Source organism: Cetorhinus maximus, chromosome 8 (genome assembly GCF_964194155.1).
Source record: "Cetorhinus maximus chromosome 8, sCetMax3.hap1.1, whole genome shotgun sequence".
In the NCBI taxonomy this organism is placed as follows: Eukaryota; Metazoa; Chordata; class Chondrichthyes; order Lamniformes; family Cetorhinidae; genus Cetorhinus; species Cetorhinus maximus.
In genome coordinates this window covers 109,013,746-109,033,957 of record NC_135886.1, presented here as the reverse complement: position 1 = coordinate 109,033,957, position 20,212 = coordinate 109,013,746, and the positions used below count along the sequence as shown (strand labels likewise).

General features: G+C 38.4%; 1 protein-coding gene across 3 annotated transcripts in view; it reads right to left on the bottom strand.

Annotated features, from left to right (window-relative positions):
• Nucleotides 1-2,285: 2,285 nt before the first annotated feature.
• The window catches only part of LOC144683873 (non-POU domain-containing octamer-binding protein-like), a 66,044-nt gene continuing 48,117 nt past the window's right edge, over nt 2,286-20,212 (bottom strand). The window contains exons 11-12 of one of the 3 annotated variants that reach the window (XM_078547400.1): nt 9,482-9,539; nt 2,286-7,213 (exon numbers count right to left, since the gene is read on the bottom strand). In XM_078547400.1, the coding sequence (XP_078403526.1) occupies nt 9,513-9,539 (27 nt within the window). In that variant the 3' untranslated portion in view covers nt 2,286-7,213; nt 9,482-9,512. Of the gene's footprint in view, nt 7,214-9,481; nt 9,540-15,239; nt 16,219-17,576; nt 17,709-20,212 lie in introns of those variants that run through there. The other 2 variants (XM_078547401.1, XM_078547398.1) reach the window with 2 other exon arrangements.

Below are 20,212 nucleotides of genomic sequence, written 5' to 3'. Positions count from 1 at the left end.
GAATTCAATTGCAGAGCTGAGGTGAGTGGCTGCCCTTGACATCAAGGTAGCATTTGACCAAGTGTGGCACCAACGAGCATGAACAAAACTGGAATCAATGGGAATCAGGGGGAAAACTCTCCACTGGTTGGAGTCATATGTAGCACAAAGGGAGACCATTGTGGTTGTTGGAGGTCAATCATCTCAGCTCCAGGACATCACTGCAGGAGTTCCTCAGACCCAACCATCTTCAGCTGCTTCATCAATGACCTTCTTCCTATCATAAGGTCAGAAGTGGGAATGTTCGCTGATGATTGCACAATGTTCAGCGCTATTCATACCTCCTCAGATACTTAAGCAATGCATGTCCAAATGCAGCAAGACCTGGACAACATCCAGGCTTTTACTGACAAGTGGCAAGTAACATTCCCGCCACACAAATGCCAGGCATTACCATTTCCAACAAGAGAAAATCTAATCATCACCCCTTGACATTCAATGGCATTACCATTACTGAATCCCCCACTATCAACATCCTGGGGGTTACCATTGACCAGAAACTGAACTGGACTAGCTATGTAAATACTGTGGCTACAAGAGCAGGTCAGAGGCTAGGAATCCTGCAGCAGGTAACTCACCTCCTGACTCCCAAAGCCTGTCCACCATCTACACAGCATAAGTCAGGAGTGTGATGGAATATTCTCCACTTACCTGGATGAGTGTAGCTCCAACAAGTCAAGAAGCTTGACACCATCCAAGACAAAGTAGCCTGCTTGATTGGCACCCCATGCACAAACATCGACTCCTTCCACCGCAAACACACAACGGCAGCAGTGTGTACCACCTACAAGATGCACTGCAGGAACTCACTAAGCCTCCTCAGACAGCACCTTCCAAAACCCATGACCACTAACAACTAGAAGGACATGGGCAGCAGGCACATGGGAACACCACCACTTGGAAGTTCCTCTCCAAGCCACGCACCATCGTGATTTGGAACTATATTGCTGTTCCTTCACTGTTGCTGGATCAAAATCCTGGAACTCCCTCCCTAACATCACTATGAGTGCACCTACACCACATGCACTGCAGCTGTTCAAGGTGGCAGCTCACCATCATCTTTTCAAGGGCAATGAAGGATGGGCAATAAATGCTGGCCTAACCATTGACACCCACATCCTGTGAACGAATAAAAAAAATCCAGAGAAGTGCAAGGTAATGCATTTGAAGAAAAGGGAATGCACAATATAAGAATTTTTTTTTTTAAATTCATTTATGGCATGTGGGCATCACTGGCAATTGACCATCCCCAACTACCCTCAAGAAGGTAGCAGTGAGCTGCCTTCTTGAACCATTGCAGTCCATGTGGCATAGGTACACCCACAGTACTGTTAGGGAGGGTGTTCCAGGGTTTTGACCCAGCGACAGTGAAGGAATGACAATATATTTCCAAGTCAGGATGGTGAGTGGCTTGGAGGGGAACTTCCAGGTGGTATTCCCATGCGTCTGCTGCCCTTGTCCTTCTGGATGGTAGTTGTGGAAAGTGCTGCCGAAGGAGCCTTGGTGATTCTTGCAGAATCCGACCATTTAAAAGGAACACAGGCTTGTTATGTCTATAGATTCCTGAACATAGCAGGACAGGCAGATAAGGTAGTCAAGTACACATACATGATACTTTCCTTTATTGGCCAAGGCATAGAATACTAGAGCAGGGAGGCCATGTTAGAACTGCATGAAGCACTCATCAGGCCACAGTTGGAGTACTGCATATAGTTCTGGTCACTGCATTGCAGGAAAGATGCGATTACACCAGGGAGGATACACAGGATGTTGCCAGGAATGGAGAATTTTAGCTAAGCAGGAAAATTGGGCAGAATTGGAAGAGAGGAGGCTATGGGAAGGTTAAATCTAAGTGTATAAATAATGGGGAGCCTAGATGGAGTGAAAAAGAAGGGCCTATTTCCATTCGTAGAGGAATCAAGAACCAAAGGACATAAATTTAAACTAACTGGTAGAAAGATTAGACAGGAATTGTCCAGAGGGTCGTGGGGATCTGAAAGGGTGGTAGAGAAACATTCAACATTTGTGCTTGGATATGCAATTGAGGTGCCATAACCCAGAAGGCCAAGAACAGAAAGGTGGCATTAAACTGAATAGCTCTTTCAGGTGGCATGGACACAACAGGCCCTTCTGTGCCTTTCTATGCAACAAATTTCCCATTTGTTGTTCAGTTAGCTCCTACAAACTACACTTAAAGTATTGGTGTCCGAGATTAACCCTTTATAAAATATAACACATTCAAGTAATTAGTAGCTCAAGCAAATTGTATTAGCAACAAGTATAATACCAATTAAAAACTTGACTGCCCTTAATACATCAGTAAATTTGTACTTTTTTCAAACTCAAAGCAAGTCAGAGTAATGCTGCTAATACTTGCGTCACACAGCTCTGAATTCGATACCGTCATCCAATGGAGCAGAGTGCTGCATGCTCAGCGATGGCTAAATGCATATGTAACGATGATAGCGAAACGTTCCCAAAACAAACTCGCCTTTTCAAAATATAACTGAGAGATTTTAGTTTACTGTATTCTGCACCTATTCTTGGCCACCATGATCATCACCAGCTTTTACAATTTCATATGCGATCAAACCTCAAAAGTGGAAAGCTGAAGGGGAGGAAAGAAACTCCAAAGGCCAAGACATGGACAGCTGAAAGCACAGTCAATCTAATGATGGAGTGAATGAAGGAGGAAATTCATAAGAGGCCTGACTTAGAGGATCTTTACAATTGTGAGATTACACATTGGATAGCCAGCTCAGGGTCAAATAGACTGTTCACAACATCCTCTTCCTGTTTCAATTGAGAATATTAGCAGGGATGTGGATTCATAAGTGAACTGAGTCTGGTGGGAAATGTGGAGAAGGTTGGTGACTTTTGCTGGCAGCGTCAGAGTTTAACAAGCAAGAGGAAAAGGAGATTTATTTTGACAGTGCTGGGTGGAAAGATGTTCAAGACAAAAGCAGTCTCAAGGACAGCTTCATGAAGAACAGCATAATCCAAAGATGCACAAAAAAGACATGGAATTAAGAATGCAGTCACGAGGTAAATTAAGCTGTGCACACAACAAACCACCACTTCCAGGAAAATAAGCTATAGCAAAGCATGAACTTCTGCTTATGCAGTACCCTTCATGAATTCACAGTATGCCAAGCCACTTTAGTCAATGAAATACACTTGCAACACAGGGAAATAAAGCAGTCAATTCGCACACAGTACGGCCCAAACAACAAGAAAAAAGTGTTGTTGTTTGAAGAATAAATGTTTGTTATTTACTCTTCTTTAAATTATGTCATGGGAAATTGTGTGTGCATCCAAGAGCAGATGGGGCCCTGGTTTAATGCATCTTCCACAAGACAATGGAAGTTGGGGAATTTAAATTCAGTTAATTAAATCTAGAATTAAAAAGCTAGCACCAGCAATGGTAACCATGAAACTACCAAACTGCTGTAAAAACTCAACTGCTTCACTCATGCTGTTTACAGGAAACTTGTCACCCTTATCTGGTCTGGCCAACATGTGACTCCAGTCCTACAGAATTGTAGTTGTAGCAGTTGCAATTTCAAGGGCAACTAGGGATGTGCAATAAATACTGGCTTTGGTAGTGACATCCACATCCAATGAATGAATAAACAGATGACAAATGAAGGCTTATGTTCCTGAGAAAGTGAAAGCCTGTGATCAAATGAAAAGGTTTGCTTTGCAAGTTGAAACACAGAAGTTCATGAATTCATTGTTCTATTTAGTGAAATTTTTTAATAATATTTTCAATGTTAGTTATAAATTTGTATTTGTACTGAGTTTGATAAGAAACCAATGTATGTACAAAAAAGAATTATTTTGAGATACACTTAAGAGTCTCATTATTCTCATTAGTTGCCAGGAAATAAACTGCTCACAACATTCAGTGCCGTGCATCAAAAATTTTCTTGCACTAAGAACACTCCCACATCCAGTGAAGGTACATAGAGACATATCCCATATGATGGGAGAATTTTTTTTTATATAATAGCAACATTGAGAAGGACAATGTATCAATTAATGAGTACTGTTGAGTTGTATTCATAAACACTTCCACAGGAAGAAGTGTGCAGTAGTGAAAGGATTTGAAGATTGACAACATTCCAAAAAGGCCACAAAATGGGTCAACCCCATTCTGGGCTGTAACATCTTTTTAACCAGCCGATCATTAGCCCAACATGGCAGGTTTAAAGGGCTCCCACAACCAAAAGCACTGGACATGAGTATTCCGCTGAATATCATGCAAGAAATCAGAGTTGGAACTTCGGTCCTTACTTGCTCAGACTGCCTAAATTAGGATCCGAACCCTGTACTTTCTGACTCGAAGTGGGAATGCTATCGTGAAGGCAAAGCTTTTCTTTCATTGCTCATGCAAAACAGGTTATACATTGGGCTTGCAGTCTGAGTGTATTAATACTGCTGCGTAGAAGTCTTCAGTGGGTTGTATTTTTTGGCGATATTAGATATTATAGATATTAAGATTATTAATCTTACTATACACGTATTCATAGGTTACAGCCTTATTCATAATTATTGTTGTGCGCTTACATTCATTATTACTATTAAGGGTGGTCAAGATCTGATTGATACTGAAAATAAACTCAGGAGTTTGCGCATTTCAGTTTAGTCAGATTGAACTAAAGTTCAGCCCAGAATATCCCAAAAAATAAGTGCGGTGTTTTAAAGTCCATTTAACAGCCAATTTCTTGAAGCAGTGGAGATTTAAAAAATAATTATCTACTGCATCAATCTATTGCAGTGAAGAACAAGATTTTTCTAAAAATGAAAAATTTACAGGAATAAAAATGGTAACCTTACAACTGTTAACCACACAACAGTCTGCAAATAACCTTACAACAGCCTGCAAAGGGGTGAAACAAGCTCAGAGCCTGGGAGCATAGTACTCTAGACCAAGATACAAAAACAGGTCAATGTGATATAGCAACGACTGTAAAGATAAAATAGGTTTATGGCAAAGTTTCTTTTTGGTCGAAACCATTAACTGCAATGTTGATAAGATTCATTTTTAGATGTATCTAGTTTGTAGCTCAAAAAGTAACATGTTTAATGGAAGTTTAAAAAATGGACATTTGATTATTTTCATGTTACTCGCTGGTTCGGAAGTGTGGTGTGGAGGAGAAAGGGAAAAATGGAAGAAATAACTGAATGTTCAAGTACTTGCTGATCAGGTGAAAAGCAATAGCACCGATGGTGGTCATGGAACCATATTCCAACTACTGAGAGCAAGATATAAAATTGAGGGAAAAAATAGGTAAAGTAAATGCTAAATAATTCAGTAAAAAGGATTCAGCTTAAAACTGAAAGGAAGGTTTATATTTATTTAGTGCCTTTCATAATGGCAGCTAAGTACTTTGGATGTGTGGTCACTGTTGTAATATCAGAAATGCTGCAGCCAGTTTGCACACAGAAAGATCCTACAAACAGCAGTGTGATTATGACCAGATAATCTGTTTGTGATGTTGATAGAGATAGAAATTAGCTAGATCACCGGGGGAAACTCCCCTGCTTTTCTTCAGAATAGTGCCATGGATTGTCCATGTCCATTAGAGGGTCGGATGTTTGTTTAGCATCTGTGAAAGACAGCACTTCCAACACCACAGTGCTCCCTCAGGACTGCACTGGAGCGTCAGTCTAGATTTTGTGCTCAAGTCAATGGAATGGGGCTTCAGCCTACAACATTCTGACTCAGGCGAGTGCTACTACTGTGCCACAGCTGATAGCCAAGGACTATTAAGTTAAGAAAAACATAGTAAACGAGAAAGTGGAATAAAATGTTTTAAAAAAGCAAACATAAAAAGTATGACAGAGAATAAAGCCTTTTTACTGCTTTAAATGTTTCCTGTAACAGTTTTTCCTGAATCGACTATCTTCAAACAGAAGCCCTTTTCAAATTTCCATTAAAATCTTAGATCAACCTACTTTCCTCCACTGTAGTGTTGCATGTAATCCGCCACTATCAGACAGGCAAATATTGGCTTGGCTACATTTCTTTTTGGCTTACTTGCATTAGATATTGAAAAGCCTTCCTATGAAGACTGTCTACTCTGCAATACGTGCTCAACAATACTCAAAACTGCCAAATCATACAAAGGAGAAAATGTCAAAACTAAGGTTTGCCGTCAAAGGAACATCGTAAAAACATTAAATATTTGTTCTTTGAAACCTGTTCACTAAACATCGAAGCCCTGAAACACACTCACTTCAGGATTTTTTTTTAAAGATATAGACAATTTAGAGGTGGAGGAGGAAAGCAGAAAAGGAGGGCAAAAAAATAAACCCTTAAAATAAGCAATAGAAAGATTTACCACTGTCAACGCTGGATTCAGTTTCCAGAGGTATACAATTTATCAAGATATTTTCTTCTCAAAAGGATTTTCTTAAGTCCATGTGCACTTAAAACTTATTTAATATTAAATACATTTGGACAGTACATCAATTTGGCCATATTTCACCACGTGCTGTATATTCCAACAGACTTTTTTTTTTAAAACTCTGTATACAGCCTTATGGATTAAGAACAATTCTGGGCTTCAAAACCGGTTTACTCCAGTCATTAATAACAAAAGCTTTGAAATGAACATAGTAAACTAAAGCTTTCCCCGTTCCCATCCCACAGTTGAACCGCCAATATCCAGCGTATGGAAATTGACAAGTCACCTGCATTCTCCAATTTTAGTCTTAATATACGTAGTACATTAGAAACAGAAAAGACAAGCACATTTCAAATAAAGGTACATTGTTTAGTTACAGTTTTGATTATATTTAACATTTCCCTAAAGGGTCTATTCTCATCTGTCCCCTCCTCCACACACAGATTCTGACTGACAGCTTAACTGGAGATAAAGGAAGTTCTACAATATTTAGAATTAAAACTATAAAAACAGATTTTCCTTCAGAGATTCTTTCATTGTATTTCAGTATGAATGCAGTCGCAAATTTCTTGTATCTATCAGTTTTCTTCAGCCAAGTAGAGCCTTCCATTAAAAATACATTTTTCTATATGTATTACATATACTTAAAATTATGTAGGAGTTACACTTGTAATAGGAAGTAGAATTAAGTTTATACCAATAATGGATCTTCCAAGATCAGAAATGCTTCACAAGCATTGTGGTGAACATCACTTTGGGACCTAAAACAGGAATCAGAAACAGTGAAGAAATTGCTCCTCCAATAAATGTAAATCATTAGCCAGTTAATTAAGTAATTGCAAAGTAATCAATTTGCAGATCAGACTACTTAAAATGACAAAAAGGCCAAGTTAAAAAGTCGAGCGAGTTTGTACTGAGAAAAGACAAGAAAGGAATTTAGCCTGAGCACAAGTTCAGCAGCAAGACAAAATGAACAAATTCGCTAAGACCATGGTAGGCAAGTGAAATTAATTTAGTTAGATTGCAAGTAGTACCGTAATTGGGAGTATAAAAATAGTGGGAATCAGGAACTATAGTGTGTGCAACATATAAGTTATTCCAGAAATTTTAATGTTCAAAGGAATATGCACACATGGAATATCACTTATTTTGCTGCAGCACAAGGACACTGAACGCAAGGAACTGCTGGCTGTGCTCACAACATAAGGCAACACATTCCAGAAAGTGGTCACCCAGATTGAAAACAATAGTAAGGAGGAATAAGGTAATCACCTGTGAGAGAAACCTGAAAAGATGAACACTGCTCAGTGTTTGACCCAAGGAATCAACACCTATGAATATGACCAAGGCAGACACTTTGGAAAGTAACCAAGAGCACTACCAAAAGGTTGATGAAAATCTAAATCTCCTTCTTCAATCAATTGTTGGTGTCTAATGTTTCACTGCTTTCACTTTATAAATGGCATGGAGGACAAGTAGATTAGTCTAGCATTCATAATCTACTTGATTGCAAAGTTTCTAATAAGGACATAACAATAAATCAAAAAAGTCTGCAATGGAAGGCAATACAACCAGAGGTCATGGCTCACATTTGACTATGGTGCAGACCTTGTAGAAACAATGAGTTGTGGTCTAAAGAGCAAGGCCACACAAGCAAACATGTCCATAACGTGATGAGAATGATGTAGGAAAATTGGAATTTGTTGCATACTTCCACCTCCACGACATCAAACATCTTTGCTCCTCCTCACTCACTACAACTCTCATCACTGCATTTGTCTACTCCACTACCCATGTCCCATCCTGTATCGACTCAGACTCATACTCCTGTCCTTGCTGGCTAGTACCCAAAAACCTCTAATTAAAAAAACCCCACCCTCGCATTTAAATTCCTTCTCAAACCACACACCCTAATATATTGCAGCAGTGCCTTCAGAATTCACATTATTGAATTCTCCCCCTCAGCACTGCCAATTGTCCACTCCCCTCTCTTCCTTCAAGGACCTCCTGGTCACCCTTAACTTCTCATTCTTTGTCTCAACATCCTGTCTGATTATGCTTCTGCAAAATCCTTTGGGAATTTTTTTTCTATGCTAAAAGGAACTATTTGGGTTGAAGTAACTTCAGATTCCCAGGATACTTGGACAAGTTCTGGGGCAGGGCAAGATAGCTAAACTGGTAGTGCCTATGTCTTTCACCAAGAATAAATAAGGCACGGCAGATAAATGAAAAAACAAAAAAGTGCCATCGCCGGCACAATTACCACATAAAAACAAATGTTCTGAAGCAATGTTTTCAATATATTTTATATAAACATAAGCGCATCAGGAATGAAGGGCTGATCATCTCAAACTGGGCTAACAGCAGAGAATGACCAATTATCGACAGGGTATAAACAGCTCACAAAGATAGAGGTACAACGATGGATGTAGTGCTTACATTATTGATAAATTTAGCTGTAAAGAAAGGTTGTGGCAAATGGGGAATAAGGTTGAAACAAAATGGACAACAATAATGGCAGCAAATTAGTTGCTACCTGCTGAAGACCACTAAATATGGGGTGGGGGATGGGGGGGATCATTGGGATAGAACAGGAGGGCAGATGGACATGCCACTTCTGATCAGCTCCAGTGGAATGGTACACACCAAACATCGTCTGGTCTAGTAACAGGCTGCATGTGAAAAAATAATTCAGAAGTGACCAGAGACTTTATTTTCACTCATCTATTCCTCATGCCCAAGACTTTAGATCTAGCAATTCAGGCATTGCCAAAGTTGATTATTTGTCTCAAAGCCTTGGCAAAAGAACAAGGCAGTGTCAAAGCCTTGGCAAAAAAACGAGGCAGTGGTACAATACTCAAAGATTTAAGTCACAAAAAAGGTCTTGGAGAACCATATTTAAAAACAGAACAAATGAAAACAGACTAGGAAAACAATGCCATATTTATTATTTCATCATTTTCCTTTTTTAAAAAAGCCCAGCAATACCTAGACCACATTAATTTAACGAGAAGTAAAAACAAACATACTGGGTGGTGGAGGCAGGTTCGATCAAGGTATTCAAAAAGGAATTGAATGGCTGGCCATCTGAAAAGAAAGAATGTGCAAGGTTATGGGGAAAAGTTAGGGGAGGAGACTAGGTACAATGCTCAGAGAGCCAGTACAGACTCAATGAGCTGAATAGCCTCCTACCACACTATAAAGATTCTGTGATTCTGTAAAATGATACATGGAAACAAAACACGAGGACTGAGATTCATAAAATAGCTATTTTCAAATCAATTTAGGAAAAATGAAACAGACCATCTAGAGGGAAATAAAAACCTGTTCAACCACACTGATAATAGGAAGGTCAATGAACCAACAGATTTATGAAAAGGGAGGCTTTCAACCCATTTTGTCTGGGCTACCTGAGCAATAGAGCAATTCAAAACTTCTCCCATTTCCCTACTCTTTCTCCGTCCACCATTTTTGTCCACTTCAAACATTTAATATATTGCCTTCAAAATGCAATGGGCTTTTCCAGCATAAATCATGATATGGAAAGCAGCATGGAAAGAAATTTCTCCTAACTTCCCTTCTCACAGGGAAATTTCAATTTATGACCCCTCTAAACTGACTCACCAACCAGAGATTAAGCCTATTAGAATACTTCATAATTTTAAAAACCATTGTTCAATTTTCAGTGTTTTCCATATTCCACTGGAATAGCCCCATAATTTCAAGTCTCTCCAAACTGCATTTTTCCATCCCTTGTGCCTAAACACTGAATCAACACTGTCCACTCTGCAGGTTAAATTTTGAGAGTTCCCACTTGGCAGTACAGGGTGGTAGCACCCCAAGTGTCATGGCGAATGACTTATCACCTCATCTCTGTGGCTACCTCAATCTCCCCCCTTGGCGACCAGCCATCTTGACAGTACAGGACAGGGCATATGCCGTAATCACTGTCGGCTCCTCTTTGGCTGGACCACCAAACAGGAGTTGGTTTTTAATTTTATGGGGGCAGAGTGGAGCAGGTGTGCTGATCTGGTGGCCACTCCACCCCACAGGTCCATTTTCTTCTAACCCATCTGCCAATGATGAGGCAGCCTGAAACTGGCAGGAAATCCTTGTATGCTGGCAGCCATTCAAACCAACAAGGTCCAGCCCTAAAATAGATTGTGCTTCCGCTGAGACTAGCTAGTAAAGTGAGAATCTACACCTGTTTTTTCCTGTAACGCAGATTCCCAAACTGCATGCAGCATTCTAATTGCAGTGTAACCACTGCATCGTACAAGCTTATCAGCTATAAACCCAGAATCCTACAGGAGTGAATGTTTATGGTTTTATCAAACCATAACTTTAAAAGATTTATGCTTGCACTTTAGGTCTGTCACTTCCTCCAAAACCCATAGCACATTGTAATTTAATTCATATTCTCAATCTTCATTTTACCTCAAAATATATTACTCTCTCCACTTCCTCAAACATCACATCTGCCACTCAGCTGGGACTTTATCAAGCCTGAGTGATGCCAGTTTGTTACACATACTTCAGGGGTCATTAGCAAATCTCATATTATCCAAATCAAATCATTTATTTATATTCATTGTCTTTAACAAGTACACCCAGCACTAGCCCCTGGGGTGCACTATATGTCCAACCTATTTCCAATTCAAGCAATACCCATCAACCTTCGAACAGTTTCCTGCCCAATCACATCCATACTTCTACATTTCCTCACATACCACAAGCCCCTCAACAAATAGTCACAAAATTCAGGTAGACATCTAACACTCAATATGCCTATAAGCAGTTACTCCTTTAGATTAAACATTAAATTTGTCAAACAGAATTCAACTCTACCAAGTTCGACTGGTTGGCCTCAATTTTCCCTTTCTTTCCTCCAAATGCTCATTAACTTGGCCTCAAATTCTTGATTCTCAAATATCTGCCTGCAATAGAAATCTTCTAATTTATCATTCCCTTCCATCTTAAACAGAGGCATTATAATGGCCATGCTTCATTGTATAATTTGCAAATCTATTGAAAATTGAACAATCAAAACCATTGCTTGCAAACCAAATGCCTGGCATCAGGGCCCAGTGAGTTTTACACCTTGACTGTAATTTCAAACTAATTCCTTATCCACACATCTCTATTAATTGTTCCATAGCTTCCAACAATTTCACCTTCACTACCATTTGTAAACCTGATGCAAAATAAAACTACTATCGCCTCTTCTTCTGCCACAGCTCTAACCTCCTTCAGCCATTATTTTTACTTCTTAAAATTATAAGATGCCCAATATTTCCTCTTAGCACTGTAATCTCCCTTTTCACCTCCCTACAATTTTCATATTTATTATTTGATCGTATGTTTAGTTTCAAGTTTGATGAGTTTTAATCTCCACTTAACCTTCTTTGATCTTAAATAGCTTTCTGGCCACAATCCATCCAATTTGAATGTTTTTACTAATTTGAGCCAGATACCATCCAATCTCATTAATTTAGCCTTTTCCAGGCCAACAGTTATCTTTCCTCATCTCAGCGAAGTTTGCTGTGGTCATTAGTTGCAACTAATTTCCTAGAATTATAGACCATTACTTCCTTTCTCTAGACCAAGGATGACCAAACTTTCTCAACCTTGGAGCCACATACATAACCTTCAGATATTTGAGAGCCGCAAGACATGGACAACCTTTAGAGACATCTTTATTACTACTGGTTAAACTTGTGCCCTCCCTTTCCACTCAGTCCCCATAAACTCACTCATGCCCTCCAGCCCCCACTATGCCCTCCTTCTACTCCATCCTCCCCCCTACCTGGATTTCACCACCTTAGCAAGACGTGGGAGAGCTGGAAAGGAGAGAAACACTTTTAAGGGCACCACCGCCCCACACCCACCCCCTCCAATTCCCAGTCCCCCTCTAGCCCTGCTCTCATCCCTGTCCGGTGGCATCAACTCCCATAGCCAAGATGGCACTAGACAGATGATCTAGCGCAGGAAGGCGTTCTGCAGGGTACACGTGCGAGCAGCAGCTACTGGGGGCATTGCATCGCCAAATCAGAAATAAGAGTTGGACAGGTAGGAACAGCTTGATTCTTCGGAATGATCCAGATTAACTTCTCAGCCTTAACAACCACCTCATTTCATCTGTGAAGCCATACTTTTTGTAAAAAATGGGGAACTGCACTTGATCTGTAGGAACAGCTGCATTTGGCTGTCCTTGCTCTGGACACACTGATCTCGTAAGCAGTCTTAGGGGAACACCTATATTAAATATTACCTGTATCCCAGGAAACCGAGGGATAGTCAAAAATCATAGATGAGCAAGATGTAGCAGACATATCGAATCAGTCATCTCACACACACAAGGATTGTAGACAAACTCCGATAATAGTAAATGTGCTAAATGATCGATATCAGTGTTTGTTAATAAGTTATGCAAAACTAGGGTCAAAACAGCCACTAGGTTGGGAGACTTTTTCTAAATTCCTTGACAATTAGTGGATATCAGTGAAGCTTTGGCTGAAGTAACAAAGGTGTGGATGTTGGCAAATCTAGTTCTGATATTTAAAAATAAAACTTATGCTTTATGAAACAGCTAATTTGAGCATGTCTTCACTATTCATGTTGAATTAAACAAATGCCTGAAGACATCCCACAGTTTGCGACAAATGAACGAAAACACCACAGGTATCAGAGAGCATGATTTTAGGAATAATGCAGGTCATGGCTGGCAAAACTTCAAGAAATCCAAGATACAACTAGTTAGAGGTAGCCAGTAGTTTGGATTTTCAAAACAAAAAATTCATGTGAAATTAGTAGAGAGGATTAAGGCTGATAGTTTAGTTGACATTGTTTAGGTTGACAGAATTTGATTGACAAACGAAAGACAAGGTGATGAACAGAAAGTAGTCTGGGGGGGAAAAAAAAAACTAGTGGCATTGTTTCTGACCACTAGTAATTATAATTTGGGAATATGGAACCAAACGTCTGTGGTATTACCAAATTTTCTGACAGCATAAGTCAGTTTGCACAGGTAATGTTTAAAAAGCTGATACATTATTTTCAGAGAAACTTGGATCAATTGTGTAAATGGACTAAGATATGGCAGATAGATTTTAAAATGACTAGATGCAAGAGTATACATATAAAAGGTAAAATAAATATGTATATAAAATGGCTTCTGCTAATGGTGAAAATAAGAAAGGGATTAGGGAGTCACAACCAGACAGTGAATGCAGGTTAGATTAGGTATTATGGTACACTGAACAAGTCAGAACAAGTTACAAGCGTGAAGCCAACTTCAGAGAACAGCAGGCAGTTTTAGTCACCCCACTTCAAAAGGGATATAGATGCGTTAGAAAAATAGCTAACATAAAACCAGGAAATTTGTAAGCCTTGTACAGAACAAGTTATGAATAAAAAGATTATGATTCAAGAGAGAAAACATGATATAGGTCTTCAAAATAATTTTAAAATACAGATAAGATTAACTTTGATGTGTAGATTATGGGAATAGTCCACAAGTTCAAAAACCTCAATCAAAGTTGAAGATGTAAAAGCTTTGGGCAGGACTATGGACATATCATGAGAAATTCAGATGACTAGTTAATTGACACCTATATAAGGGAGCTGGTTCATTGTTGACAAGGAGAATTGAATAAATGGTTGAGGGAGAAAAATTCATTAAGTTAAAAAAACGATGGCTGGAACACAGGGTAAAGGCTCCAAGTTAAAACAGAGACAGACATAGATGGAATGAACGTGATGGGACAAGTTGCCTTTTCTTGTCCCAGGCTGTCCTCAAAATGGCAGTCCAACCATTTGACTTGAACCGAGCCCAATAGTGTAACATGCACTTTTAACTTTTACAGTCGTAGAATCTTGAGTTATTTACGACACAGGAAGCCATTCAACCCATCAAGTCCATGCCAGCTCCTCACAAAACAATCCAGTTAGTCCCACTCCCCTGCTCAGTCCCTGTAGCCTTGCAAGCTTATTTCCTTCAAGTGTCCATCCAATTATATTTTCTGTAAATTTTTTCCAAAAATTTTACATCAGTTAACAAAACTTCAAAATACATGCATCTTTTTCCTACTATTTTATTGTTGTTTTTTTTCAAGATGACTTCAATGGCCCAACAATACTAGGGCATACACAATAGAAAGGCCCGCGATGCACTTAAAAGTCTGTTCTAAATTAGCATTCACCATCTGGGCTCTCACAACTAATTGCTATTTGGCTGAGATACCAGAGGGTTGAGAGGCCCAAATCATCAGTCAGCACCTTCATAAATGGATAAGGGGCAGTGAGGAAAAAAAAGTTCCATTAAAATGCACATTTTTAATGGCAACTGCCAAAATATTTGCTATTAAGGTTTACTTATTTGGTTGGGGAGTGAAAGGACTGACTCAACAATTAAGCAACTTCATATTGGACCATGATAAAGCCACTTACTAGTTGCCTGGTTATTGTGAATTGAAGTTTGGGTGATAGGGAAACAAATTTTTATCAAGATCTTAGACATAAGTCAAATAAAACCATTGGGTTGCTTAAAACTTTGAAATTCTATGGACTGTTTTTAAAAAAAGAACTTCTAATCCACTGTTCCACCAAAACTGCAAGTTAAATTAGAAATTCAACATTCCTACCAACTCTCATTACCCATGCATCTAAAAATGCTAACTAAAATCAGGGAATACAAACTTTAAAAAAATAGACACTGCTCCGAAATGGGCAACAATACAATAGAACAAGATACAATTAGGGTAGTAAATGAATACATTACAATAGAAAGATTGCTGAGAACTTTATTTGCATTTTGAAGTGTGTATTGGAAGGTATACCAGGCAAGTAAAGACAAACCAGAGGGTATCAAGCTCAAAAGGTGGGTTTATATTTGATTTACTTTTCCTGCAAGTTAGGCATGTTTGCCTGGGACACTGAATTTTAGGTTCAAATGTCCCATTCTACAAATATAAGTCACTCCTGTTAGATATGGTCAATGGTTTCAAATATTTTAAACTTTTGAACTAGCAAAAACAATAAGCCATATCCTTAAAAGCGAACACAGCATGGTATTGTCAATGAACCTGGAATCCACCTATTTTATGCCAAAAACTTAAGCCCATTCCACATTCCAACATAAACTCAAATGCAAACCCACCAATATCCTACATTTCTCCTCCCTGCTATATTTAAAATACCAAACACATCAGCATAAAGCCTTCAGCAGTAGAAAATAAAAACACATAAGCCATTTGAGATTCCAATTTTACTGTCTGTAATCACTTTTTAAAAAAAAACAAAAATCACAAAATACGAAATTGTTCCAGAAGACTGTTTCATTGGAGAATGTTGCTAGAGTAGCTAAACAAATATCAAAATAGTAACATCTCAATGAGAGTTCGTGTCCAAATTCTTTGCAACGTGTGCATTACATTATGTACATTGTAGATTACTGAAACATATCATGCACATTTACCAAATACATCCAACAGGAAGTTAAAAGAATATTTGAAACAGTAAATTACTAAAGACCTTATGTACTAAAGCTCATTACAATGATACAATCTGCAAAAATACTCGAGGCAATTTTAAGTGGAATGGCTAAAGGCTACTGTATTTTTCAGGTCTGTAATTAGTATCTACGACGTTTGGCTGAACCATACTCTCCTTGATTTCCACGGGGAAACCCAGCAGGGCTGCCAACCATCTGTCCGCCCATGTTATTTGCTTGACCATCCATATTTCCAGGAACAAATCGATCATTAGGCTATTAATTTAGTTAAAATATGTATGATAGGACATTAGTGTTCATTGCAAGTCCCACGTAGATTTAACATTAGGCAGGTTGAGAATCCCCCATTGGAACGATGAAAGTCAGCAGAGTCCAGAAGTACCGATAAAAAAAGGGAAAGGGGTAATCATATTAGACTTACAAGGTATCAGCAAACTTAGGGAAACAAATTAACACCTTCCTCTTGCCATCCGTACACAGTATTTACTAAAACTGAATTTCAAATGTGTGTAAAATGTAAACTAAATTAAAGAAAAATAAAAGCCACCTACTCTTCCAAACTCCAGTCAGTCAACAATCATGGGCCTATACACAAATACCTTGTGGTGAGAGTGCATCACTTTTATAGAATGATATATGCTCCAAGAGCATTTTATGACCTCAGTTCACTGTGTCATCAGAATAACATGCAAATTTTAATTACCTTAAATAATAGCGAAGGTAAATGTTTAGTGCAGTTAGCAGACTGATCAAATGTTATGCATGACCCCTTTATAGAAGTGCATTGAAAGAACCAGGTTTGATTTTAATGCCTCGGTTCTCAAATAACCTGCAATTGTCAGAGTAGGCGCTTCTACAAAACTGTGCTACAGGAGTCAATATCAAAAACTGGAAAGGGGAGGAAAATTGATGAAACAGCAAAACTGGTCCTCAGATTGTTTGCACAATTCACTTTCAGTGCAACATGATAAATACACAGAACAAATATGGAACATACTTGTACTGCGGTGGCCCAAAATGCTTAACCTTTAAATCGGAAAGTCCTACTGAAGCATAACACTCCCTGTTAATTACACTGTTGTGAACAATACAATCTTATATGTCTCTTTGTCCCTGCTCTTCAAAAAAAAAACACATGGGATTTCATTACAAGTTGAACCAAATATACAAATGGATGCAGGATGCGTCCAGCTGACATTTCCACTTAAAATATTCCAAACATTTTATAATTAGTCAAACACACAATTCGCCTTCCTGATCATGAATGCATCAATGTGACTTAATTAATTCACCTCCCACTCCTTTTGTGTGTCAATTTAAAAAAAATTCAGCCATTAGTAGATCTAATATGAAATTTGAGAAATCCCTCAGTAGTGTAAAAAGCACAACCTAGAGTAATAGAGACCTAAAAGTTCCCAACTGAGCTGGCAGAAGTTCCAGCTCTGGTGCCCTTGGTGTCTCTGGGCTAAGGAAGGGGCCTCATGAGGGGGAAGGGGAGAAGATGGGAAAAATAATTGACTTATGAACATGTGGCTGCCCCAGTTAAAAACATACATCCACATATGTTGGGTAAGGCAATATCAGCTGCAATGCCCTACACAACTGAATAATTTGTTAACGCTCATTGTTCAGAAACACACAAGAATGGTTACCTGAACAAGAAATTGATGGGGCTGACAAGAGAAGAATATACCAGCTCGTGCCAGCATAGAAATTTGAGCACCAGTGGCATGAGCAACACTGGGCTGAGGGGAGAATGGAAAGGAAAAGGGGGAGAAAGTTAATTACTGAATATCCTGCGGTTGAGAAAAAAAAACTTGAAATCACAACTCTGCAGAAAGATCAATGCTGTATAACTTCACTGTTCATAATATTTTCCGAGGGAAAACACCTCACCAAAATTTAAACACCAATACAAATAAATCTAAATAGATTAGGTTTGCTCTAAGCTTAGCCTTCAGCACATTAGCTCAAATGAACAGCAAAATAACCTGGAGTACAAGCTCCACTTGCCAAATTTCCATCAATCTACTGCAGTTGAGATCAAAGTTTAAAGTGCTAATTATCAATTTAATAACAAGTAATATCTTCAATTTTAAAAGCAACTACAATGGGCATATCCTTTGAACACCTGTGTGCTATCATGTTCAACTTTTAAGAGGAAAGAGATCAAGCATTTTATGCAAATAATCCCACCAATTATATTACACAATTAGCCCTGAAGGTCACCTGCAACAAATTACAGCTAGTCAACTACTAACCTACCAAATCTGCATCTCACTTCAACATTGAGTATTTGTTGAATAGCGTAACAGGCTGAAATATTATCTTCGGTTCTTCAAAGAGAAGATCTTTGTCTTTGATTTTGTGAATAAGTGTACTGCATTCATCCCTATGTGCATATTATAATTACAATTATAACTACATTTAGGGAGCCGAATAAATGAGAAAGCAAAAAAAGTGAACCCGACCAGGAGCGTGTGCAGGTGATGGGTAAAGTCTGGGTCAAATACTGCTGCGATATCTTTCTCCCTCAAAATTATTTAGTCAGTCATCTAGGTCCACACATGAATGGTAACTCTTGCAAGAGATCAGCAGCTAACTGACACCCAAGGAACCATATCTCACTAACGCAAGAAAAACAGTCAAATCATTCATCCAGTAGCTTAAAAGTAAATGCTGCAATTCCAGGCATATAATGATCAATTTAAAATATTCCATTCGTAATACAGCAACAAAAGCTTAAATGCCAAAACTTGAAGTAATTTTAAGATAAGATTTGAGCAATGACTACAGCATAATCAAAATGTTAACGTGTGTCTGGGATTGTTATTTTCATACCAAAACTGCCAAGAATAAGACTGACTTACATTTAACACAGAGGATGATTAAACCATCCATATACTGTTGACCACTAATTTCATTTCTCAGCATCTACTCCATCTCCTTTTGAAAGAAAAATTTTCACCAATAAAAGTAGCACTTAATCAATTAATTTTCACAGTAACCAAATAAATTTAAGTTCTCCAAGGCATGTGCAACATTCAGAATGAACAGAACTTATTGCAAATGTTAGAGCAAATTAGGAAAAATATATATTTGATCTCTAAAGTAACAACAAGCACTCTTACAATGTTGTTGGAATTCTGCAAGCTCAAGACTGAGAATGTACAGTTATATTTTAAACAAAGTGTTTATGCCTATAGTTCTACACCACCTGACCAAACATGATGGCACCCAGCTTACTTGTGCCCACAAAGCAAATAGCAGTCATCTGGGCTCTCCACCTTTCTGTAGGAAAGCACTCCATTAGATCAATACTTCTGGTGGCACAGGCACCTACACTACTATCTGCATATTTGTGACAACACATACTCAGTGATTTACTATACTGTTGCTGTAATAATACTTCCCCACAATAACTCAAATAGTCACCATTTTGAGATAAAGTCACCACCATAGTAATGCAAGTTCTCAATTATTCAAAAAATATACAGGCTATTCATTAAAAAATGCTAAAAATCTAAATACATAAATTGGTTCAGCTTTCTGGTTGGGTGATTTTCTGCTGTGTATTTCAATGTACAACAATATAATACATCAAGAAAGCTAAGCTGCCTCATTATTAGGGAAGTAACATTTGACATTTAAAAAACTAGGTCATGTAGCTCAATGGTGCTGGAAAACAACCTTACATCCAAGTGTGTAACTATTAAAATCTATTAACTCTCTGTTCTGCAATTCCAACAGATGAAAATTGCAATTTTGGATAAATAAATATTCAGATTGGACCATTTCAATAATCCAAAGAACTGGACCTTACCACAAGTAATGTATTTCAGATCACTTATGGTCATGTCATTTAGAATCTCAATACCAAGATACATTGCAACCAATGTCAGCAACAATTAATGCAATTATCAATTGCAGTTATCAAGTCAGGATGATTAAAACAACGATCTGCAGGATCATTTTCATATATCAACCCCAAGGTACGCAGCCTACAAAGTAACCGCATTGAATTTCTTCGAGGCTCCAAAAATCACCTACCTTATATCCCCTAGATAACCTCCACTCTGCTCACCTCACAACGAAAAAAAAACTCTTGTAAATCCATCCAAAGACTATGCCACAATCAAAGGATTACTCAATAGCCTGAACTGAAAGCACGTTGATAGGAAACCTTGCATTCAACCTGAAAACCAAAAGTATCCAAAAATAACAATTTCCTGTAGCTAATCTATTTTGA